The sequence below is a fragment of the Amaranthus tricolor genome, chromosome 9 (genome assembly GCF_026212465.1).
Source record: "Amaranthus tricolor cultivar Red isolate AtriRed21 chromosome 9, ASM2621246v1, whole genome shotgun sequence".
NCBI lineage: Eukaryota > Viridiplantae > Streptophyta > Magnoliopsida > Caryophyllales > Amaranthaceae > Amaranthus > Amaranthus tricolor.
In genome coordinates, this window is record NC_080055.1 from 24,472,110 (window position 1) to 24,498,365 (window position 26,256).

Genomic DNA, 26,256 nt, shown 5'->3' on the forward strand with positions numbered 1-26,256 from the left:
AACACTAAAAATTATAAATTTAGTATTAACTATAAAGAACAACCAGTTTTTACCTCTATCTCTCTGAGTTTGCACGGTATAATTTGAATATGTGATATAGCGCAAACTCTTGGAGACTGAAGAAGTTGTAGATATACGTAAACACTATTGTAATGGATTGTTAAGAAATCTTATTAATAAGATTATTTAGTGTGTGAGTATTATGAAATATTATAAAAGTAATGAAACTAATAAATAAAATTCAATGTATTTAAAGCTCATCATTTACTTTTGAATATCAAAAAAGTAAAAATTGTTTAACATATATAATAATTTTATTAATTATCAAGGAACCTGCATAGTGTAAGTCACTTAATGATATTAGAATAATTAATTTTTTTTAATATTATAATTCTCGAACTCATTGATATAAAAGCTCAGACCAACTTTTTACATCTGAACTTGTTATTAGCATAAAAAACAAAATTAGTGGGTTTTGGTCTCCTAATCTTATACTTAATGTCAAGATTCAGGATGGGGATCCTAGGTGAACTTGATTACTTGTATAAGTCCTTGAAATTATTCAAGGCATCAAGATTTTTCACAACGAAATTTAAAGAATCTCAATCATGAAGTTTAGCTTCAAGTAAAAAAATTAAAAGAATTGAATTTAATCTCGGTTGCAGTATATCAATATATATATTATGTTTTATAGGCAAAAACCTAGATTCGAGTCTTATTAACCTCTTCTTCATCCTTACTTTGTAACCAAAACTATCAAATAAACCCTAAAAGATAGGGCAAATGAGAGCATAAATTATTGATTACATAATGTTATTAGGATGTACAAAATACATACTCTACTATTTCAACTATTTTGCCTTATTTGCTTTTAACACAAAAACTAAAAAATTAGGTAAATATGTTACACTAGTGAGGTATTTAGAAACAAGAAAGAGAATATAAAGAGTAAAAGCAACATCGTATCAAAAATAAAAATACTGTATTCAATATGATATACTAAAAATGAAAAATGCAGCAAATTGAGTGGGATAGAAGAGTAAGTCTATAAAATTTAATTGCAAAATTATAAAACTACTAACCTATCTCCCTTTGTTGAATTCCATATAGCAAAAATTGATTAAGCTTCCCAAACTTGCATTTCTTGCTCAATCAACTCACCAAATCTAAAAACATAACATGTTTTTTCCTCTTCTTGCCACTTATATTGCCTATTTGCCTTACTACTACCAACTAGCTACTTTAATTCAAGAAATTTAATTTGTAGAATAATGAAAAAAAGTTAAGATTTTTAATATAATTGGTATGACAAAAATAGGCGAAGAATAGAATTTGATGTTGACAAAAATAAAAGGAGGTATTAAAAGGAGGGAAATTGAAGTAAAGAAAACATAAAGTGCGGAGGAAGTTATTTGCATGAATTTGTGTTAAATGGGACGCCCAAGACGGCACGGCCTCTCAATAATACTCCTATGCCATTGCCCATTGGCATGCCCCTAATTTTCTTTTTTCAATCCCCATAAACCCAACCAATTTGATGGAGTATAAGTCTACAGGTGCACATTTGAGTGTTCAGACGAGTTAAATATAATTTTTTTCAATTCTTATAAACCAATCACATAGATAGATGTAAGTTTAGAGGTAAGTTTAGAGGTGTACATTCGAGTGTTTGGATGAGCTTTAGGTATATTTTTATTTCAATCCTCCTAAATTCATTCATATATAAATAGAGTATAAGTCAAGACGCACATGGTCAAATGGGTTTTAGGTATAATTTATTCAATCCCCATAAAACCCAAACAGTAATCACATAGATGGGTATAAATTTAGAAATTTATATTCGGGTGTTCAGACGGCTATTGGGTATACATTTTTTCAATCAAACCAATCAATAGTCAAATAGATGAAGATTTGATTAGGTATAATATTTTGGATTGAGATTATTTTGATTGTTTTGTATACTTAAACATCTCCACAATCTGATTTTAATTTTTACATACAATTAATTTCTAATTTTCTAATTTTTTTAGTCATACTTGGTTTTATAGTAAATCAAGCAATTTAAATTTGTATGGTGAGTATTTGTCGGAAATAGTGTAAAGTCTTTTCATTGGATTCGATGTTCAAAGCTTGGATAATTGTTATGTGCATTTATTTTAGGGTTAGGGTGGTGGGATTGGTCATTACGTTAGCATTTTAAGAGGTTTATTTGCTTGTATCTCAAGCAACACATTCTTTTATATGCTCAGAATTGTTGCACGTACGTTCTCTCCCAAGTCAATTCTTGCAAATATAACTAACCCAAAGTTATATGTTTTGATAAAGGTGCAAATTAATCTCATAGTTCTGTTTGATTGTCAGTATTAAATTTTGAGAATGACAATAAATTCAATTGTAAAACTCATTGAATTTGGATTGAGGGAGTTGAAAGGTAAGGTAGAGAAAGGATATAAAGCTGACATAATTTATTTTTTTTAATACATATTTTAATGGATTTAGGAGGAAGAAATTAAATCTAAATTCCTTTATATATTATTTATAACCAAATAAATGTGAAAAGAATCAATGTAAACGTCGTTCTAGCATACCAGAGAAGTAATTCAAGTTAATTTATACTTGAAAGATCTAAAATGAAAACAATTCGTTTAATAAGACAAATGATTGAGTACTAAAGATAGAGAAAAAAGATTAAATATGAAGACGACAAACCACAAGGTATTAAGAAAAGTATTTTGGTGAACATGACAAAGAAAGATATTTTTAGTAAATCTATAACAATTACTAAAACAAAACACTGCTGATGTTATTACTTTTAAAAATTACTTATGTGTCATTCTGTTAATAAAAATTTTTCCTCTAAAACTCAATGATAATGTCATTGTTATAATGACTAATGTTTATATTTTTGACTTTACTACTTACTAAATATGACTATAATATTATCCATATTGATTGATTTTTTACTTTTTAGGTCACATTATTTAATGTGTTAGAAAATCATAGAAGCATATTTTATTTTACTTTTTCAATATTTTATAAAATCTTTTTAATGTTATATAAATATAGGATATTTTGAGAGAATTAAAACATAAAGACGTAAATTATTAAATTTTTTATATATACAAATATATTAGAAATTTTAATAAATTTGTGCATTATACGGGCATTATCTAGTGCATTAATATAGGGAAAAATGTGAATCGAGAAGTTAAAACAAATTTTAGGAAAGGGACGACATCGGATTTTCAAATTATAATTGTCCACCACCAGAGTTCATTCCCTAGGCTCTTTCCTTTACTAGCGGTTCTAAATGACACAACTTAATCGTTTCAACTTTCAAGTAGATGTGATAGGTGTGTTATTTTTTGACAATATTTATTTTATAATTAAGAAGTTCAAATCAAATAAGACTTAGAGATTAGCGTTTTAGGGGTGGGGATTGCATTCTTATAAAGGTGTGTATTCGGATCATTAAATTAATTTTCACAATTCGGATCTTATATTCGGAATAATTTTTAAATAATTGTAAATTCTGTTTGTACTTTCATTAGCACTGCACTCCATAGTGGAACAAAATTCAATAAATTGAGGGGAACTATTTACTTAATTTTTCCCTAGACAAATACACATTATTTTAGGGGAATACCAAATTTTGAAGAAGAGGTAGGAGCTTTTTGATCACAAATTCTCGTGGGAGATTATTTTATTTTTGGTGAGCTCATTATTAATTTTTAATTTAATTAAGTTTTAATAGGCTGATTTGAGAGATATTTCTCAAAAATACGATCTCTCGGAAGATCAAAGATTACGGTAGTCTAGTTTTCAACAATACAAGATTTATAATAAAAGATTTTCTTCAACATAAAGTTACTAAAAACACATGATAAAACATTTTGTTTATCTTAATAAATAGCTTTGGAGTTTGGTTTAAGACCTTATCATTACTACTTTACTAGTGATATTACTATCAAACAAATTATTTCCCATTAATCATTAATAACAAATATTATGTACAATTTCACATAAATAAGAAATACATATATAATTTAATAAGTTATTTTATAATCTATAAGTCATAATTTAATAACAAACATTGTAAAATTTTATAATATTTGACCCATCCAATTAAAGGATGTGATACTATGCTAAACTTTCATATTTTAATTTGAATCAAGATGGGATGTGATACGGCAAAATAGCCAATATGAAAATATAATTTAGTACAATAAAAAAGTTTGATAAATTAAACACAAGTATAAATCAAATATTCCTAACCACCCTAAAAATATTCCACTCGTCTATATATTTTCACACTTCCTTTGTGGACTGTCTCACATTTTGCAACATTTAATTTCATTCAATTTATAAGAAAAGGAGAAAAAAATTAAAGGTGTTCGGACATATATTAGAGTACGTTTTCATGATTTAATCATCATCTTGATAACAAAATTAACAAAAAAAATCAAGAACATACTTAAAATCTTCATATATAGAGAATTTTTTAAAAAATTACCTAAACAATCAATAATCCATGATGAGTAAATTTTAATTGCAATTTATATTTTAAAAAGAAAAAATTACCTAGAATAATCCAATAGTTTTATGATTTTTCTATAATAATCCCATTTATTGATTAACCATAAATGATAAATGTTGGATTGTTCTTGGTAATTTTTTCTTTTTTTCAGTTTTTTTTAAAAATTATTTTTTTAAATACACATTAAATGGGTTGCTTGTATGAATACGTATCATGTATGAACTAGTCTCATGGTGAAATGGTCTCATACAAGTTCTTAAATTTATCACTTTGAAACTGTAGCGTGACGATTTTATATCCAACGTGTTGTAAATTAAGCAATACCGAAACAATGTAGATTTATGTCCAAGTCCAATCCTATTTGGCCCAACTAATTAATTACTTAGTGTGTGGCTGTGGAACATAAAGGGTTTTTTCAAGGAACCTAAATCCCACACCCTAAATCAGCAGCTGCAGGAGTATAAAGGGTTACTTTCTTCTCCCTTTTCACATTTCTGGGCTTTCATTTTCGTTTTTCAATTGTTTCTCTGTTATCATTTTCGTTTTTTCAATTGTTTTCGTTTTCATTATTTTCATTTTCGTTCAAGATTTCTGGGTTTTCATTTTCGTTTTTCAATTATTTTTTTTCATTTTCGTTTTTCAATTATTTCTCTGTTTCATTTCTAGATGCCATTTACATTTCAGATTTAGGTTTCATTTGAATTTGAATGTGATGATCGAAAGATGTCGCCCCCGTCTTACAGCATCTACATCCCTTGATGCAAAAATCATGGTGAATGACACTTATCTGATTCTTTATATTCTCATTTTGATTTTTTACTTTCAAAATATTTCACAAAATTGATTCTCATGAATCGATTTGCTGATAAATTTAATTTAATTGAAGGAGAAATGAGGATGATTAATCACTTTTTCTGCTGTTTGATGATGAATTCTTACATGCACTACCATCTGATCTCTATTAACATCTATTCAAATAATTTTTCATCTTTCTATTCAATTTGAAATTATGCATTTCTATGATGAATGATGTCCAACTTTCCTGATTTATCAGTGAAGATTAATACATAATCACCATCTTTCGGGTGAGATTGATGGTATAATTTTCAATCTATTTTAAACCATTGATTATGTCAATATGAAATTTGAATTATTTAATTTTTCGACTAATGATAAGAATAGGATTAAATTACAATTCATGACATTTTTAAAAATGGAGTAATATGGCTTATATTGAAATTAACAATTTGTAGTTTTTACGTTTGACTTAGAGTAAAATATTAGGGTTTTGTGAAGAATTTGGATACCCATGGATATTAAAGAACATAATAGGCAGAGTTAATAACAAATTGTATAGAAATGTGCCAAAAAATGGGGCTAATCTAACCAATATTCAATTTGTATATTTAGACTCTCTAACCAATGTTTTGGTTTTTCTTTTTCAACTTCTATGAGACTGTTTTTATTATTCTGAATTGTTTGGTTTCTTTCTTCAATTTCAAAACTTTATAGTTGTTACTTGTTTAAATTTTCTATTAGCATAATTTTTTTATCTTTTTTGAACTTTTTAATTTTTAATTGGATAAGAATGCAATTGCCACCATTACAACTAGAGATGACAAGGATTTTGGATTTGCAGACCAGATTGGTAGACCCTAATCCATATAACCAGATCTATAGCCATGCTAACGGATCCATGGTTCCATAAAACAGAACTATCAATTCAAGAATTAGATCCTATGATCATTGATCGTGTCCATATAGATCCATGGATCTATGGATTGAATCTAAAAAACCACTAAACAGATTCATGGATTTTTAGACTAGATCCATGCATTCCTACAATAGATCTACGGATCTATAGACCATATCCATGGATTCTTAGACTAGATCCATGGATTCTTATGCCAGATCTATGGATCTATATGCTAGATTTATGGATTCATAGACTAGATTCATGGATTTAAAGTACAGATCCATGGATCCAAAGATTAGATCCATAAATCTAAAGTCTAGATTCTTGGATCCACAAATTAGATCCATGGATCCAAAAACTAGATCCATGTATCAATATACCAAATTCATGGATTCACAGACCAGATCTATGGATCCATAAAACTAACTCCAAGGATTCATAAACTAGATCCATGGATTCACATACTAAATCCATAAATTAGATACATGGATTCTCTGACTAGATTCATGGATCCTTAGACAAAATTCATGGATCTATAGACCAAATCCTATAGAACCATAAATCCTCAGACCAGATCTATGAATCCTTAGACCAGATCCATGGATCCTTAAATTAGATCTATGGATTTGTAGAACAGATCCATGGATTGATAGACCAAATCCATGGATCCTTAGATTAAAATCAATAGATTGTTAGAATAGATCTATAGATCCATAAATCAGATTCTTGGATTTGGTCTATAGATCCATAAATCCATAAACTGAATCCATGGATCTTTAGACCAGATCTATGGATCCATTGGCTAGATCCTTGGATCTTTAGACTAGATCCATGGATCTGATCTATTGATCCATGGATACATATAGACCAGATCCATGGTTCCATTGACCAGATCCAAAGATCTATTGGGCGGAGCCATGGATCTATGGAACGGATCCATTGATCCATTGAGCTTAGGAATGGCGACGAGTCGGATTTGGATCCGAGTCCATTTTTCTAAAAGGGGATCCAGATTCGCATTTGCGGGTCTAATTTTTTAGCACCCAGATCCGAATTCACGGATCCCACAATTCCAATATCAGGTCTAGGTCTAAAACGAGTCCAAGTTTATTTTTGCAACTTTGATTGAATTTTGTTTTGTCTTGTGATAGCCATAGAGTTATAGACTTCAATTGATGATAATGATACATAAATCATTAATTAAAATCTAATATACATCCAATAACATAATACAAACTAATTGTCACATCTTTCTCGTCCAATTCTTTCACATTTTTCTCGTTCAATCAATATGATAATTAAGGTTTGGAACCTTGGAAGATTAGCACTGACATGACTTTTATTAAGTAGTGTACAGCTATACACCTTCAAATTGGCTTCCCTTCAAAGATATGTATTTGAATCAACAATGTGTAAAATAATGACTTCACTTTATTATGAAAACATAATACTATTATTAGTTGTTCCTGGTCGTGTAACAAACTGAAAAGTATACTAATATTCTATCCTTTGAACAATAGAATGCTATTGGAGTTTCTAAAATAAACCTCTCTAATTTGAGTTTTCTTGTATTCTTTGTAATACTGTTGGAATGAGCTAAATTTAAGCTTTTTTCTTGGTTGTAAATGAGCCTATAACTTGTTGTGCTTATAATTATGAGAGTGAATTCATTTTTCATCAGCCTACAAACATTAATTCCTACTTCCTATCATTGTTGCGGAATGAGAAACTTTCAAAGTTCCAGTCCTTGATATTGTATTTTTATAGTCTTAAAATTGTATTTTTTAAGTCTTCAAATTAGTAAGTTAGAATATTTTAAAAAAACTTGCTGAGCCTAGGCCAATTGCACGGCTAAAACCATCTCACAGAAGTAACTACTCAATTAAAGTAAAACCCTAAATCTTAATTAATGCTACTTCACTCCTTAACCCCTTAGACACTTCTTGACATCTTCAATCAACACTTCCCTTTCACTTCTGTGCCTAAAACACCTTCGTCGGTTCCCGCTTTTGTTTTTCACCAACAGGTTTGCCGCTGCCATCATACTCTGTCCACAGTCCACCAGTCGGTGGTTCGTCAAGTGCTCAACTTTTCACTTCTCTCTTCTCTTTCAATTTAGGTCCGAGTTCTTGCCTTATTGCATTATTTCCTTTTAATTGGTATTTTGTATTTGTTGTTAATTGTTTTAAATTGATATTTTGTTGTTCTAAAACACTTTTTAATTTGTTGTTAATTGTTATAAATTGATATTTTGTATTCAAGTACTAGTTGAATGGAGTATGAACTTATAAAGGTGTTATAGATTTAATTGGATATTTAAAAGGTGTTAGTTATGGATTTGATGATTGAAATATTGAATCATGTATTCCATTTTTGAATTTTGAAATTGGTTATTTTTGCTATTGAATATTGATAGTAGATTATCAGTAAACGAGTTAAATTTGTGTTGACAGAATTATATCCTCCTCTCGTAATAATAAGAGGAAAACTTTAGCTGGTAGTAGGACAGACCCGAGTTGGGAGTATGGTAGTAAAGTGCAAATATTGTGATGTTGTGCGTCCTGGTGGAATTCGTAGGCTTAAATACCATCAAGCTTGTACAAAAGTTAATTTTGAAGCTTGTTTACAAGTTCTTGAGGAGAAAAAAAAATTATTCAACGGTGTGTTTTAAATGTTAGAGTATATAATATATTCTGAAGCCTCAACCATCAGCTTAAATTAGGTTGAGTTAGTTCTTTAACATATCAGAGGCTAGTGTGACAAGAAGTTACATAAACGTATAAACCACCCCTCATTTTTAAGTGGAATATTTAACACTAAATATGAGGAAGGCCTGTGCTACATTCACAATTCTAATCTAAAGGACTCTCGTGTGAGGGGCGTATTAGAGTGTATAACATATCATAAAACATCAACTATTACCTTAAACTTTTTGTTGAGTTGGTTTAATCCATTTAACTTTGCTACTCTAAAATCTAGAAAACCCTCGCTTCAATTTACATAGTCTAGCCAATTTAAAAGAAAACAACAATATAGCAAGCTGGCATAGGAGTTCTTATGACCATAAAATGCAACTTGGTCAACGACTCCTCCCTCATCTATATATAATTGCAAAGACAACCTCATGTGCGATGGTCCTAAAATATATGTGATCAATTTTAAGACATATTTAATCATTTTGGCGTGATCACTTTTAAGGGATATGTGATAATTTTTAATTTTTAAGTCCACCACCACCACCATACATAAGCTTTAAAAGTGATTATATAAGCCTTATAAGTGATCACATATGCTTTAAAAGAGATTACATAAGCTTTATTCATAATCACATAGTAGAATAAATACTAGCACATAGGCCTTTCAAAGTGAACATATAAACCTTAAAAGTAATCATATATGCCTTAAAAGTGATCATATAAGTCTTACAAAAAAGTTATCACATAAGTTTTAAAATTGATCACACATGCGAAATAGCATCCTAATTTTAAATTGTCCTAAACAAGAATTTGCGTATAATTGCCCCTTGGGCAAAATCAAAGAGCAAGGGAGAGTGAAGAGTGAAAACAAATCATTAATTAACATATTAAACCAACCCTATCTAAAAGCAAATTAAAAAAGTTCCATATGGTCTTCTGCTGCAAAGTTTAGTATAACAAGCTACGAGTTTGACATGAACAATTTTATCATGCAGGCAATTACATAGAGTAATATAAACAATTTCGAAACGCTGATGCAGACAACATACCCCAAGCATCATTTTCTTTACTGTGCGGTTTGCTCCATGGCATCCCTCATTAGAATTAAAGAATGACGCGTAAATCACGAACAACAGTTGGACTTCTGGCCCACAGGCTGCCCGCGGATTGGTACCGTTGTGGGTTTGGTAGCATTCATTGCCGGCTGACTTGCCACTCTGCATATCGGAAAACATGGACTCTTAGAAAATTTAAATTTCCCGAAGGAAATTATATTACTCCTAACTTACTAGCTATCAGCAACAAAAACACAGTGAGGCATAAAACAATGACTAAATTCAATAGCAAGGTATGAGCAGGCATTCTCCTTTAGAGTGCTTTATAGAACTTACTGCAGATAGTTCTGAAATCATAGTTCAGTGAAAATTGGAAAACATTTTGGGTGAATCCATAAATATGGCTCTATAGAATACGAGCGGGTGCTTTTCTTATAGAAATAAAAGCTTGTGTAGTTTACAGACATGATGTTTATATAACAATTTAGGACGGAAAGAACAGGGAGGGATGGGGAAAGAACAGGGAGGGATGGGGAAAGGAGGAAAAGGGAAGGAAGGGAGAGGAAGAAAAATAACATTTCACCTTCCAAGTCTTTCCACATTAATATGGCTCGATAGATTTGGTTAAAATCCCCTCAAATACCTTCTTCCAAATTGCTCCCCTCCAAATTGGTATCCAAATAAAGAAAATTATATCCCTCCAAATCCTTCCCCTTCCTTTCCCAGCAATTGCCTCATTTCAAAGTATAACATACATGATCATTATTACTGTTCTATAGGATATGAGCAGGTTTTATTCTCATTAAAATACATTTGGATAAGAAAAACTAAACCTTTTTTTGATCTCTGCTGCCATGGTCATGAATGCTTCTTCTACATTTGTTGAATTCTTAGCACTTGTTTCCAAGAATGGGATCCCAATCTCATCCGCAAATGCCTTCAGGTGCAATAACCAGAGTAAGCAAAATCTTTGTATCGTTCACTCTCAATTAAACTATCATAAGATAGGTAAGTATAACTACTAATACAATAGGAGAAAAAATTTGAGTTCCATTTATCTTATTCAAAAGGGTATACTTCAGCAGGAGGAAAATCTTGAATGCAATCCCTACTTTCTGATGACCCGTACATGAATAAAAAACCTACCTGGATACAACTTTGTCTTCTCCACTAATAAAAAATTGAGTTCCAGGTGGTTAACAGAAAGCCCAGAATAGAAACACAAACAATTGGGTACAGCATAGGAGATGTCTCCGGTCATGAATTCCCACATTTGGATGAAGTCGATGTCATAGATGATAGAACATATCTGAGATTGACTGGCCACTCTTTCCAGCAAACGTCAAATTAGTATCTAATTTTGGTTTTACACATACCTCCATATTGGGACTTGACTGACAAAACATTACAAGACAGCTTCTACTGTGGAAACTGGAAATAGGGGACTAATTCGACATTCATCAACAATCCAATGGAAGAGAAACAGTCACACAAAAGTCACAGTGAGTAGGACTTTTGTTCTCATCACGCAGGGACTCCATAATTCTCATACAGGATCAATATATAACAAAATCCTCTCTTTGCAAGAAATTTCCAGCAATCAATTATTTACCAAAGAATCATAAGTTAGAGCAGCAGTCCAAACACCTAAGACCTCTGTCCTGAATGATCAAATGGTAAAACCATAAAACTCAAAAAGAGCAAGAGATAGACTAGCTTTACCTTTGCGGTTTCATAAGAAACAACCTTGTTGGAGGTTAAATCACATTTGTTTCCGACCAAAATTTTGACAACATTATCACTTGCATAGCGATCAATCTCATTCAGCCACTGCTTGACATTTTCAAAGCTTTGTTGATCCGTTACATCATATACAATCTACAGTAGAAGTAACACAATAATTCATATGCAGATAATAGTCCTAATTCTTAAAACTAAATGTAAAGAAGATATGTCAACTTACTATAATTCCATGAGCACCACGGTAGTAACTACTTGTAATAGTTCGGAAACGCTCTTGTCCCGCAGTATCCCACTATTATGGACAAGCCCAAAATCAAAAGCTCGTTCAACAAGCATACAATTAAGATAGCAATTGCAAAAACCCGACTTACAATTTGAAGCTTGATGCTCTTTCCTTCTTGTTCAACTGTACGAATTTTCTGCAGGAATTTACAGAAACTAAATATCAGAAAATTAATAAATAATGCGATTTTCTTGCCCTTAATGACACTCGAAGTCATATAGCTTGTCTGATTGAAGTATAAACCAAGAATGTTGACAAAGAAACAATTTTCTTTGATATAAGTTATGTTCAATTCTAATAAGGTATGGAAAACATGACCTACACAATGACTCATTTTTGGTCTCTAAACCTTACAAAGTGAAGAACTTTTCAAGTCCAGTGAAATTTATGATTATGAGATTTCCATAGATATAACTCGTAAAATGTTTTCCCCTTTTTTCTGTTGGCTTTGTTTCCTCCCAAGGAGATGAGATATGGCCAATTTGTAAAAATACCAAGTCAAATAACACATTCCTACCTAGTATGGAAAGCAGACAAATGACAGAAGTAATCAAAGGGTAATCGGGGTCTACCCTTGTTTAATGTGTGTGGTAAGGGGGGAGAATTAGTGCTTAGCCACATCAAAATTAGAGAATATACTCACAAAATCAACTCCTATAGTGCTGATGTAGCTTTCAACGTAAGAATCATCCTGCATATGAAAAGCATCAAACCTTCAGACCATCAGTGATCATTAGAGTACATTTGAAAAATGAAACATAAAAAAGGAACAAAATTATATCCTTTGTCCAACCAAAAAAAATCAAAATAAAAACCAAACATTTTACCGCAAATCTGAGCAAAAGGCACGATTTTCCAACTCCAGAATCTCCGATAAGCAAAAGCTTAAAAAGGTAATCACTGCAGCACATACATTTTGCTCAGCTTACAAAATTATCAACATTCTTTCCAATCTATAATCTATCCCGCATAATTACGGAATACCAAAAAATCGACTCATAATTGCATCAATCAATAAGTTCAACTGGATGACTCTTATTCAATCAATTGATTTATACATATACTTCAATAACTGAATAAGCTTGGACCGTGACAAATCCAATAACACAAATTCAGCTAGTATTACATAAAATTAAGTCATAATTTCAAAAAATCAAACATAATTATAAACATTATACAATCATAATATTTTGGTACAATTCTCAAAAAGATAAAAGAGAACAAAATAAAAACCCTAATGGCCATTACAGCATAACAATTTCTAGCAAGCAAAAATTGACGCTAAATCAGAAGTGTGACAAAGGTAAATTAGAGAACTTACTACTCTTGAGCCATGGCGAGCAGTAGTGAAAGGTGATCGAAACAATTGAGTGTGAAACCCTAGTTTGATATGTCAACAGAAGATTATAGGATTTAGATCGATAAAAGAGCAGATAAATTTGGGGAAAAGGCGACAGAGATTTGGGGAAATCGTCGATGAATCAACTGCTTGGCACGGCTTCCTTTCCCTTGCCAGCTGTATAACCCGTTCTTATGCCCCACAACTCAATAAAATTGTCACACTTATATGTGTATGTTTTGTGTATTATTTTAATTTTAAATATTTTTATAAATAATTAAAAATTATAAAAGATTAATATTAATAATTAAAAATATCAACTTACATCATTTTTAATGCCTACTTATAATATTTTAAGAATATATAATAGGCCGGTCCAATTAGAGATAGTCTCTCACAAGAATTTGTGCTACTAAAAATAGTTTTTTGAACCTAATATAGAAAGTGCATCAAAATAAACGCAACAAAAATTGATCATTGTTGTAGATCATGACATTAGGATTATACAATATTTCCATCACAAAATTTTCACACCCAATTCACATGTTCATTCGAGATGTGATAACTCATAATTTCTAGTCATACTTAATAATGACTTATTAGTTGACACATTGACATATATCACTTTCAGTAACAATTTTAAAACACAAATTCTTACGAGAGACAGTTTGTTGAGAGATCATCTTTAATTAGATCGGCCTATAAAAGAAGATATAAAGTAAGAGTAGACATTAAGCTTTAATGGACTAAACCTGAGAGGCGTCTCTCAGAAAGACGGTCTCTCAGGAGATCAACTGATTTTAAAAAGACAAGTGTATGTGATTATTTGAACTCGACTTTTACTCAAAATAATTGTTTTTTTTTTGGATAAATGAAAATATCATTAAACCACAAAAAGACAGTACAAGTACCAACAAGGCGTCACTTCACTCTACACTTGCATCAGTATGAAATCGGGGCACACCTTCTAGGAAGAGTTTCCCCGATTCACTCTTCATATGCACAAGCAAAGCGGGCACCAAGGCACAGAAAGTTCAATACAATGCAAACAAAACAAAACAAGCCAAAGTAAAGACACTAAGCTAGCCACTTAGTGATTGCTATAGTATCCTTAGAAGTGAACCCTTGAATATGCATAGCCACCTCAGTCTTGACTCTGTGCATAGCCTGCTGAGGGGACTGGACATAACCATACCAGATCGTGTCATTACAAGTACACCAAACGATATACACAGTATACGCAAGTGCAGCAACCAACAGTTTTTTCCTATATCTTGGTAATTTCCATCGTCGAGGGTGAAGGGAAGCCATATGATTAATCTGGAACCGAAACTTCAACCATCGCTATAACTCTGTAATACATTGTTTACTAAAAGTGCACATGAAGAAAAGGTGAGCATGAGATTCAGGTTCACTTCCACAAATTGGACACATAGGATCTGTACTTATCCCTATTTGAAGTAATCTCTCACAAGTCTTTAGCTTGTTTAAAGCCACAAGCCAAAAAACAAATCAAGATCGAGGAATGGAGTACCTGTGCCACACCATTGTGTCCCATCTAGCCTTATCTTGAGCTTCCATATGTTTATCATATACAATGTGGATGGAGTATATGTTGTTGAACATCCATTCCTGCAACTATTCCTTAACCTTGCACAATTTCCTCAAAGTCCAGCTAGCCGTGGGTGTAGGGTTAAAAATCCTCCAATCACCTCCTTTGGTATAGACATTATGAATCCACTTCACCCAAAGCGACTCTTTCCTCATAGCAATATGCCAAACCACTTTTCCAACTGCAATCCTATTCCAAAGTTCCAGGTTACGAATGCCCAGACCATAATATTTCTTTGGCGTGCAGACTCTGGCCCAACTAACATTACCAGGCTTACCAGTATTACTAAGACCAAACCAAAGAAAAGACCTGCAGATGGCATTGATGTGATTAATTACTTTCTTCGGAAGCACAAACAATTGGCACCAACATGTAGAAATCCCCATAAGAACTAAATTAATTAGCTGAAGACGAGCTGCATAAGATAAATGCTTAGCATGCCATGAGCGAATTCTCCTCGTCAATTTATCAACTAGTTGATCATAGTCCCGAATAGAAAGACGTTTAGACGTTAATGGCACACCCAAGTAACAGAATGGGATATTACCCAAAGAAAAGTTAACAATATGTGCAAGTTGTAATTGAATAGAATGATTGACACCAACAATATATATGGCAGATTTCGATGAATTAGCTGTCAAACCAGAAGACTGTGAAAACAACTCTATACAAGTAGCCATAACTCTAACAGACCCTGCATCAGCTTTACAGAATAGCATTAGATCATCAGCAAAGCATATATGAGTCAATCTCGTTGATTTACATCTAGGGTGAAAGGTAAATGATTCAGATTTGCTTGCACTAATGAGAATTCTGGACAAATATTCTATACCCAACACAAACAAGAGGGGAGACATTGGATCACCCTGTCTAAGCCCTCGACGAGCGTGAAAAGTTTTCAACGGGTGGCCATTGATTACCAAAGAGTAACTTGTGGAAGTAATGCATGACATTATAATCTTGATGAAGTGAGTAGGGAAGCGGAGTGCAACAAGCATGTCCTTAATAAACTGTCAATCCATCGGGTCATGGGCCTTACGAAGATCAATTTTCAACAGCGCACTAGGAAGACAATGTTTCCTAGAATAATGTTTCACAACGTCTTGACACAACAGCACATTGTGGACTATGCTTCTGCCGGCGACAAAAGCCCCCTGAGCTGGATTAATTAAGCTACCCAACACGAGCTTTAATCTAGAGTAGATGAGTTTTGATATGCATATGTAAAGGACATAGCCGCAAGATATAGGACGAAAATCCCTAGGATGAGATGGGCAGGCTATCTTAGGAATCAAGGTGACCGTACTAATATTCCAAGCCTTGATGAGCTTTCCTGCGTGAAAAAATTCTTGAATTGCTTGAACCACATCCTTACCTACCACTGACCAAGATGCTTATTAAACCCATCTAGCCCTAGTGCTTTGTCATCAAGTATACTCCACACCGCCTCTTTAATCTCTTAGGCAGAGAACGATAAATTCAGGAGGTCCTTTTGCTCTTGGTTAAGGATACACCCCTCCCTGATAGTCTGTAACTGGATTTGTTTTCTATTTTCAAACTCACAGCATAACAAATCAGAGTAAAAATCATGAAAGGAGCGCTGAATAATGGCAGGGTCAGTGATAAAAGTATCATTCATAATAAGGAAATTCACACGATTGTGAATGCGTCTCTGATTAATGCTATGATGAAAGATACTTGTATTATCATCTCCATACCTGAGCAAGGAAATCTTGGCCCGTTGGTGCATAAAGGAATTGTAGTTGTGCTTTTCCTCTTGAAGGGCCCGAGTCAAATCATATTCCTTCTGAGCATAAATCGGATCTCCAGGGTATTGATGCACTAGGTCCTAAGCTTCTCTAAACCCCGCTTCCAACTTGAGAAGTTTTATCTAGAAAGGCTCAGCATGGTACGCTTGTTTCAGATCATGCTTGAGGAGCTTAAGCTTCTGTGTAATTTGGAAACTAAAGCAACCTGAGACCTGCATATATCATCTCTTGCGAACCACTTCCAAAAAATCCGATTTCAGGGACCAAAAGTTGCAAAACTTGAACGGCTTCATACCAGTAGGAGTATTAAAGAACTGCACAAGAATAGGGGAGTGATCAAACTGTCCCTCAGGAAGGAAAATGGATTGAGCATTAGGAAACTTGTCATCCCACAAATTGTTCCCCAAAGCTCTATCAATCTTGCTGAGTACCCTTTAAGAGCCTGCTTGTTTGTTAGTCCAAGTGTAAAACCTCCCAAATATCATGTAAACCACAATTCATCATGCAACCCTTTAGAGGTTGAATTTCACTGTTCATAACTCGATGCTCTATTGGTTCATTGAAATTTGCTTTACAGTTAAAGTCACCCAGAACAAGCCAAGGTTTATCAACCACACATGCTATATCAAGACCCCTGAACAACTCCCCCCTTTCATGCCTGCTGGAGGCACCGTATACAACTGTACAAAGATATATATCCCCAACCACTGGTTTAACCTCAATGTGCATCAGTTGTTTAGAACACATCAACACACTAACGGACATGTACTCAAAATATTATTAACCCGAATTTAACATTTATCCATAGGCATTTAATTTTATCAGACTTAAAATTATATGAGATCCGTGTGGATCTTAAATCCACTAATGACCATCCTCTAACAGCAATATTGTCAAAGTCTTAAAGTCTTAATCACCACACCCCCCAATAAAGGGTCAAAGCTAGTAATGAATACATATAAAGTACTAATTAAATGCAACTAGAACAAAATGAGTTATCATTCCAACAAAACATTTATCAATCAACATGAAAAATAAGAAATAAATTTCAATTAGTTAATTATAAAGTAGCCATGGTAAAACCATGAAAGTTAAAACAATTTCAAAGTGGACATGAGGATAGGAAGCTTGCTAGGGGCCCTATTCTTGTATTCTTTCTCCAAGACTGCTGCAGTGAGAGATCGCAACTCGACACTCTCTTTATCATCCTTATTTCGGCCTTTAGCTAGCTGTCCAATAGCAGCGGTACACTGCAGCAATTTCCCGACAATCATAAGCATGTTGTGCGTAGTTATGGACGATAGAAGCTACATGATAACAAGGAATCAGAGGACGGGTTTGTTGAACAAAACTCACCAGGCATATACCATAGAGTGCTCTAACGTTTTTGCCTCCGGTAATATCTATAGTAGAAGCGTAGTATTTCTTTGCTGTCTGAAGGTTCTCCAATCCCCCAAGAGTGTAAAGCACCTATACAGCCGAAGGAAAATAGATTATAGAACAGAAAAGATCACTCATTCTCGGAAAACGTTTGCAAGATCATTCGATGTTTCTGTATCATAATTCATACAGGACAATGAGAAACTTCTCAAAATGAGTCACAAACGTAATCTAACCTAGGGATTAAGCCGTCACACATAAAACGCCGGATAAAATGCAAGGACAGTCGGATCGCCCTCAATTGGTGATCATACGTGTATCTCATTACCAACATTTAATACCAACAACCAAACGAGCCGTTAGATCACACATTAAAACTTTCTCCTGAATTACTTCTAGTGACATAAGTTTATCTCGAGGTTTTTGTCACGATTTCTCAAGTAAAATTATACAAAACCTCGACTAAAAGACATTGAAGAGCAGCAGTAGTACTCACATCAGCATACGCAAGGTGATACAAAGGATTTGTGGGCTGAGCTAAGATCAACTCCTCATAACAAAAAGCAGCTTGCTTATACCTGATAAATATAAAAAAATCAGGAAATAATAAGTTAGTTGGCCAAGCACAAAGAAATATCCAAGAAAAGAAATTTTTGAAGTTCACATGTCTTACATCTGCAGGGAGACATAAATTTCTGCAAGTTCCCTCCACGCATCATTATCAGCCATAAATCTAGAAAACAAGATACCATAATAAAAACTTTACGCAACAATTTCAGAAGTACAAGTACAATGTTTACATCAAAGGGAAAAGGCAACAGATAAGTATGAATGTTCAAATTTGGTGGTCAAGACTTGTATCTGATACTACAATCATACATAAGGAAACTGTAATAGACTGGATACATCGTTATTCCAGACTATTAGTTATAGGCTAAACAATAGCAAGTAGTAAGAAAGTTGAGAGTAGGTGTAATTGAATATAGGTTTCGAGAGGCTTGTACGCTCCAAAGGATGAGTATGAACTCACTAATTGTCTATACATATATATTTCATGATCTGTTTCTCTACTTCCCCTCCTTTTTTATACTACTAGTCTACTACCTAACTCATACTAGAATACTCATAATAACAAGGAAACAATGACTTTAAAAAAATACTACCACGACAATCAAAGTTTTAAATAGACTAAGTAACAAGGAAACAATCCATAAGCAATTCTTAAATGCAAGAGCCTTACACTTTAAGATATTTGTTAAGGCATTCAATGGCTTTAAGAAGATCACCTTCAGCCTTTGCCATAGCCACTCTTCTTTTATGGACGACCTATAGAGAAATAAATTTTTATCAAATACTTTAAAAACAGCATCAGAGCCAATAATATTTGACTGCTAACTTTCTACTCAACAAAAAAGTTCAATCTCTTGAACAATAACAAAAAACAGAGTGTATTTGACAACCAAACAAATAGTGAGCCTACTTGATCAAGTGGATTTTCCTCTAGAAGGTTTGAGTAAGTTTTTTCTGCTTCTTCCCAGCAACCCTTTGCTTCAAGTAACATCCCCTGTAACCTACCTGTGAAATGATCCAAGTATATAGCATTAAGTAGCCATTTCACCAACCCTAGTCTCAAAGCACCCAATCTGTTATCCAACAAGAACCTCAAAAATCTATAAAATCTACAAAAAACACAACCTTTGTAAAGCGTTAACGAAAGTTATAAATACAATATAAGGATAAACTATGACATTTTCAGTACTCATAGCATGCTTTGGGTGTGCCACAAACAAATCAATTGTGAACAATGGAGCCAATAGGGACTGCCAAACTAACAACGCAAAAACAGCACTTGCTAATTGCTTGTTTGAAGGAAACAAAGCGCTCATATATTTTCCTTGGTATTTTGAACTCCCTTTATCAACTCTAGCAAAAATTACATTCGAAGAAACTCCTTTGTTTGATGCGTAGTTGATGGACACATCAGTCTGACTCGTCATAAATTGGACTTGTTAAAAATGTATGAAAAGTATCAATAAAAAAGTATTTTTTTTCATTCCCTATTATGTGTCAAGGATCACATCTGAGTATCATTATCAACTCAAGGTTGGGATATGAGTAAAAGGCATAGAACGGAACTTCAAGTAGTCCCAGAAACAGAGAATAGAAAACACATACATAAAGGCATACAGCCGGGGAACTTGAATACTTTGAATTCAAGAATTTTTAACTATGGATTCACCTCCATATTAACAAAGAAAATTGAATTGCAGAATCCATCCCACGAATTCTCTTTTATTGATGACTAAATTTCTTCACATGTGCAATCTTGACAAGAAGCTGTAAATGTATATGTTATGTATATGTATATGTATATGTACACAGATGCAGATACATATAAGAGGAAAAGATAAAAGGTTCAGTATATCACAACTCACCAACCCTTTTGCTCTCAGGGAATTTCTTGGTCAGCACATTAATGCAATCCTGCAGAAACATAACATCAGTAGATTTAGGGAGGAACAAGTGGCATTCTATGGTAATTGGACATTTGGACTATTTATATCATAGCAAGTATCAAATACTAAACACTTAACAAATGAAGTAGGAGATTTGGGGTTCATACCTTGCCTGAAAAAAGTATCCCAATCCAAGTAATACAGTTCAAGAAAGAGTATAACAAAGAACTAAGTAGCAATTTTAATTTAGTAAGTTGAAACCAAAACAATTTTTAGATAAATTTTATTCTGTCCCGTGATTATATCCCTATAATTGCCTTGTTTAAATGCCTTGAAGATATTTGCATACACTACTGGAGATAAAATGAATCAACTGTATATTAAATTTACAATATCAATTAAGGATTCAATGGGACATGGTAACATCCACATGAGAAGCATTGACAATAAACTAGTAAGATGTATGTTTTCTTGTTCTTTCTGCCACAATAAACCAAACAGACACTTCTGAACATATGAATATGATTGCACAAAGACATTCGGAATATATAAGCAAACTAGCTTAAATAAGCTTAAAGATGAGAAGAAAATAACAAATAAGATTACACATGCAGTATGCATCAATTCAACACAGCTCCTTTTAGAGTTAAGTTTAAACACAAGATGATCACCCCAAACATTATTTCCAAATGAAAACCAGATAGACAAAGACATAATGATGATCACCCCAAACATTATTTCCAAATGAAAACCAGATAGACAAAGACATAATGATGATCACTCCAGTACTTAGTAGCAGTGTTTATGCATCTAAAACATTTACTCTAATATCTTCTAATAATTTGATTCATTCACTCACTTAAATAATGCTTTTATGGATCAAAGTAGTTTCTTTATTTTCATAGAGAAACATGACAACTCAAAACACAATAATCTGCTTTCTGAAGCTAGGAACATTTTCTGAAATAATTTTGCATTCTTCATGAAGTTTTTATCAATCAGCTATGATGGATGTGAGAACGACTTGGGAACAAAGTGAACATCTTATTAATCGACATAGAAAGCACCAAGTATCATTACATACCCTTGCAATATCAAGAGAATGACAGTCCATGGCTGCAATGGCAACTTGCTCGTATAATGTCCATTCTACAAAAGAAAATCAATACTTTGGTTATACAAAGAAATCAAGTCAAGGTTTCACAATGAAAAAATAGAAAGCTTAAAAATAATACAAATAAAAAAACACAAAAATAAACCGAAAATCAGGTAGTTTGGAACTCTAGAGAGATATAAATATGTTCAACAATAGAAGCAAGATTGTTTACACAAGAGTAAAGAGCTGCATAACACATATTAAAAGGAAAATACATGAAGTCAAAGAAGACACAATAAAATATTTCAAGTTTTTCTTAGCAACAATACATTCGAGTGAGTGCAACTAAAAGAAATTTCCCAAGACCATAAATCCAAAATTAAAAGTGGACTGAGAATACACCACGAGAACATTAAGGGATTAAAGGAATGATATAAAACCCTAGACAAGAACAATAAACTTATAATTCCCATTTTTCAATCACTACATCGGTTGCAGGGTGATCTTTGCAAACATAACTCAAATTCATGCAAACTTTACATGCATGTACAAAAAAGTGTCACGACTTACAAGCAAGTACAACAGCAATAAAAACAACATTACCACTATGTAACTCAAACTCGTATACCCACGTTACATGTCTAGATATCTGACTTGGCTTATATAAAATACAAATATTTTTAACCAAGTAGAAGTGTCAAATTGTACTAATAAACAAGTGTCAAGGATCTGACAGGAGTACTTGAGGAAAATTGGATGGTCCGATCAACTAAACATTACAAGAATACAACACCAATTGCCAAAAAAGTGTTTTCTGCCTAGTAGGGCAAGGAAGGTTAAATATAAGCAAGCGTTATCCGTGGGCCTTGTATAAAAAGAGCAAGTTTTGATTTACTATTAAGTGCAAACTCTATCGGTTGCTTCACATAAATAAATGGTGCATTTGGTTTAGTAAGCTTGTAAAATTTACACAACTATATGGAACACAAGAACTTTGTATAAGATGAAGGCACTACCCAATGAACTACATTTATTGTAAAGTTCTCATTGGTAATATATAGGATTTCCGATAATACACAAGAGAAGATACCCAAGGAGAAAGGTAGGAATAGAAACAAAGACAAAAGTAGCACCTTTCATTAATCATATAAGAACCAAGCCAGATTTAGTAAAAAAATTTTTGCTTTTCAGTCGCAATTCAAATGCTCCGCCTCATGGAATAAAAACTCGCAATGTGAAGTGTGTTAGTCAGCCCCAATCTTTTAGGATTAACGCTTTAGTATTGTTGTTGTTGTTATAAATGTGACGTTCTTATGTAGCATATTTGAGAGTTGTCGCGACGTTACAATCTTGTATATGATGCATAAATTTTCACGATCAAATCTTGGCTTTGTCCATTACATAACGTGTAACGCCCAACATTCTACCTTTACAACTTTATTTGTCAAGTAGAGATTACAAAAAAATTTCTTCTAACATCTCACTAAGTTGTAGAAAACGGTTTTATAACATATCCCCATTAAAATTTCTTTAATACCCATGAAGTTTAATTATAAGTAATCCTTTAAATTATAATCACTCATATTTTTAATCACAACAACAACAACAATGCCAGAGTATAGTAATTAATTGGTAAGTAGATTAATTATCCACAAAAAGTAGCTCATATAGGGAAATTACAATACTATTATTGTATAATAATAGTACAAAAATGCAATTACAAGTTCAAATTTAGTCTTATATACAACTTATAAAGTATAGACTTATTTTAATACTAATGAATCCCTTAAAATGTAAAAAACTACAAATTTGAATAATTAAATTAAGACCTATTTAGGACTCTAGACCTATCGAATGGGTATGGGTCTAAATCCAAGTCCAAAATTTTGATAACCTAAGCAACATTTTTTCCATGATCCTCCCACATGGGAGGGTAGGAGCATGTAAAAAGTTAAGAATAATTGGCCCAAATATAATGTGCTTTATTTAGAGGGTTTGAACAATGCAGGTAGAAGAGTAATTGATTCACTTCCCTATATTTGAATAAATAGTGAGAAAGAGATGCGAAAAAATTAATGATCCTTTTCTTTCCAAAAATTTTAAATCATAAGCACACTACTTTCCTTCCTTTTCTTTTTTTTTTTCTTTCTTTTTCCTTTCCTTCCTTTCCTTTCCATTCCTTTCCTTTTCTTTCCCGCAACTATCCCCTTTAACAACCCTTGGCCACTGCTATTCGAAGTTCAAAAACCCATTTAAGCATGGGGTGTTTGGCAAATTAGCTTATTGAGCAATTTTAGCTTATTTTGATATAAATAGAGGGTTGGGTGGTCAAACTAGCTAATGCTAGTGTTTGGTGAATTAGCTGGTTGAAACAACTTGTTGATACGAAAAAACTGTTTTTGAACAAGCTGCTTATAGCAGCGGGTTCAAAATCAGCTGGTCAAACCAGTTAATAAAATCAGCTAGTCAAATCAGCCACTATAATCAGCTACCAGCTATCAATCATTTGCCAAACACCATGTCCATCTGACCAATTTTCACACATCAACTAAGGACTAAGAGATATTTGTTAGCTGTTTTTGAAGGGTTCAAAATGGAATCGAACTAGCAAATCCATTGCTTAATGTTTGTTTTGGTTGTGTGGGTAATGTTTCCATTACTTTCCATAAGTGATTCACAACTTTGTCACAACAATAATATAGAAGGTGGCAAACAAACAAGAAAACTCATGCTTCTCATCTCCTCTCTCACCATTTTTACACCTTCATCCCTCTTCATACAAAAAAATTATCAATAATACTTAACACTACTATTACCCATCTTAAAGCATTCCTTTTCCATTTCATTTCCACTTCTAATACCAAACAGGCAAACACCTCCCAAGTGTTTACCACTTGAGACAAAAGGCGGTCGCTGCAGAGGAAGGCCAACACATAGACTACATAAAAAAAAAATTAAAAAAAAAAATAAAAACAGCAGTCCTTTTATGTTAAAACATTACATTGGATATTCAAAGTTCAAATCCCATCAATGGTCAAGTGCTAGAACTATTTCCCAGATCATACCATCAAAGTTCAACATAAATCAGATTCTCAATTACAACAGATCTAGATGATATTTTATCAATAAAATCTGATCAATAACAAAGCAATGGCAGTACAGTCATGTCACGAATCAATGAAAACAAAGCAATTCATATACAAACAAATAAATTAGAACCCAAAAAACTAAGTAAATACCAAAACACAATATTCAAAAACAGAATTGAAATACCTTCATCACCAAGCGTAGATCGTTTTTTGGGATCATTCAAGATCCATAAACCATACTTTAAAACCTTCTCAGACCGTCGAACATGGAGTTTTCGAACCAAAGAAAGGTACTCCCAGGCACCTCCTCCGCCATGCTCTACTTGAGACTCTAATCTCTTCAATTCTGCATCTTCCAATTCGGTCACCATCTCCCTCAATTTGAGAATGAAAGGGTTTTTAGTTGAAACCCCAGTTTGAGAGTAGAATAAGAGGAATAATAACGACTAACGAGCTTGATTTGCACTTTCCTCTTCTAACTTTCTCTATTATGGAATATGGATACCTATCAAAACTTTGGATCAAACGGGCTTCGTGTTGGGTCATTTTTGAGTTGGATCGGTTCTCGAAACCGATCATGTTGGGTTCAGGTCGACTTAGAGGATTAAAAAAATAAATTAATATTATTTAAAAATTTTCATTAAAAATGAACTAATATATTTATTTTTAAAGAATTATTTTCTTATTAAAATGATCTAATATACCGATTTAAGGTTATAATAAAGAAATATTAACTCAAAATGTAATAATGCGGAACTGAAAAGTTGACCAGGTTAAAAAATAAGTCAAAAAAATTAGAAATGACTAAAAACATTATGAATTACCTCTTACATTATTGAATTAGATTCATCTTCATTATATAATTCAAAATTTGCAGACTTTGCACTTTTATATGTTTTTTCCTTTTTCTAACTTTTAATTTATATGTCCTAAATATTGCATGTGGTGATTGAACTTATAGTTTGTTTGACTGTTTATATGTTGTTATTGTTGCGTGTTTAGGAAATGGATTTCTCAAATTATACATCCATGTGTTATTAGGGTGGTGAATTAGTAGAAGGTGGTGTATATAGTGATGTTAGTAATATTGGCGGTATGTATAAATTTATATTTATCCATGATAGGTTGAAATGGAATGAAATTGAGGATTTATGACTTTGGTTGGGCGTAATAGAAGATATGTTGGTATAAGTGTAAAAATGTGTTTTGCTATGCTTGAATCACAGTTCACACATGGCAAGTTCACTAATGATGCTAATGTGTTGAGAGCTATGTGGATGATAGTAATGTAATTATATATGGAGACAATGGAGTAGATACATTAAAAAAAAAAAAAAAAAAAAAAAAAAAAAACACAATCCATTTGGCTGGTGAGGATCCTTCGAAATTAGGTGAGGGGTCTTGCGTAGATGTAAATGCATACTCTCAACTCTCTAATCCAATTGGAATGGTTGTTTCTTTACAAGAATGTTATGTGAAGAGAGGTACAAGAAATCAATCATCTA

At 32.7% G+C, this 26,256-nt stretch overlaps 2 protein-coding genes, 1 long non-coding RNA gene and 2 other non-coding genes across 5 annotated transcripts; 3 read left to right on the plus strand and 2 right to left on the minus strand.

Annotated features, from left to right (window-relative positions):
• Nucleotides 1-4,918: 4,918 nt before the first annotated feature.
• On the plus strand, nucleotides 4,919-8,839 carry LOC130824440 (uncharacterized). Its single transcript, XR_009046718.1, has 3 exons — nucleotides 4,919-5,004; nucleotides 5,222-5,309; nucleotides 8,260-8,839. It is a non-coding gene; the product is annotated as an uncharacterized LOC130824440 (long non-coding RNA).
• LOC130824663 (small nucleolar RNA U31b) lies at nucleotides 5,243-5,331 on the plus strand. Its single transcript, XR_009046756.1, has one exon. It is a non-coding gene; the product is annotated as a small nucleolar RNA U31b (small nucleolar RNA).
• LOC130824703 (small nucleolar RNA Z195/SNORD33/SNORD32 family) lies at nucleotides 5,422-5,498 on the plus strand. The gene has a single exon (XR_009046794.1). It is a non-coding gene; the product is annotated as a small nucleolar RNA Z195/SNORD33/SNORD32 family (small nucleolar RNA).
• Nucleotides 8,840-9,778: 939 nt separating the features above from the next.
• LOC130824439 (ras-related protein RIC1-like) lies at nucleotides 9,779-13,558 on the minus strand. The gene is made up of 8 exons (XM_057689450.1): nucleotides 13,332-13,558; nucleotides 12,838-12,910; nucleotides 12,654-12,701; nucleotides 12,099-12,146; nucleotides 11,948-12,019; nucleotides 11,707-11,862; nucleotides 10,818-10,921; nucleotides 9,779-10,146 (listed from the first exon to the last, which is right to left on the minus strand). Exons 1-8 carry the CDS (start codon nucleotides 13,343-13,345, stop codon nucleotides 10,053-10,055), a joined length of 609 nt encoding a protein of 202 aa, XP_057545433.1. The 5' UTR covers nucleotides 13,346-13,558; the 3' UTR covers nucleotides 9,779-10,052.
• A 4,115-nt stretch (nucleotides 13,559-17,673) lies between these two features.
• LOC130824438 (uncharacterized) lies at nucleotides 17,674-25,235 on the minus strand. Its single transcript, XM_057689449.1, has 9 exons — nucleotides 24,936-25,235; nucleotides 21,651-21,715; nucleotides 20,546-20,594; nucleotides 19,591-19,685; nucleotides 19,351-19,436; nucleotides 18,784-18,843; nucleotides 18,607-18,688; nucleotides 18,087-18,200; nucleotides 17,674-17,980 (listed from the first exon to the last, which is right to left on the minus strand). The coding sequence occupies exons 1-9, from the start codon at nucleotides 25,120-25,122 to the stop codon at nucleotides 17,822-17,824; spliced, it is 897 nt and encodes a 298-aa protein (XP_057545432.1). The 5' UTR covers nucleotides 25,123-25,235; the 3' UTR covers nucleotides 17,674-17,821.
• Between the last annotated feature and the right edge of the window lie 1,021 nt (nucleotides 25,236-26,256).

Bases quoted from the DNA above. Each gene is read 5' to 3' on its own strand.
- LOC130824439 (XM_057689450.1), bottom strand. The intron at 12,020-12,098 runs GTAAGTCGGGTT...TGTCCATAATAG, and splicing joins AGAGCATCAAGCTTCAAATT to TGGGATACTGCGGGACAAGA. The intron at 10,922-11,706 runs GTAAAGCTAGTC...TTGCACCTGAAG, and splicing joins TTTCTTATGAAACCGCAAAG to GCATTTGCGGATGAGATTGG.
- LOC130824438 (XM_057689449.1), bottom strand. From the start codon at position 25,122: ATGGTGACCGAATTGGAAGATGCAGAATTGAAGAGATTAGAGTCTCAA. The intron at 18,844-19,350 runs GTAAGGCTCTTG...CTTGTTTTCTAG, and splicing joins CTTAACAAATATCTTAAAGT to ATTTATGGCTGATAATGATG. The intron at 18,201-18,606 runs GTGAGTACTACT...TCGGCTGTATAG, and splicing joins ATCACCTTGCGTATGCTGAT to GTGCTTTACACTCTTGGGGG.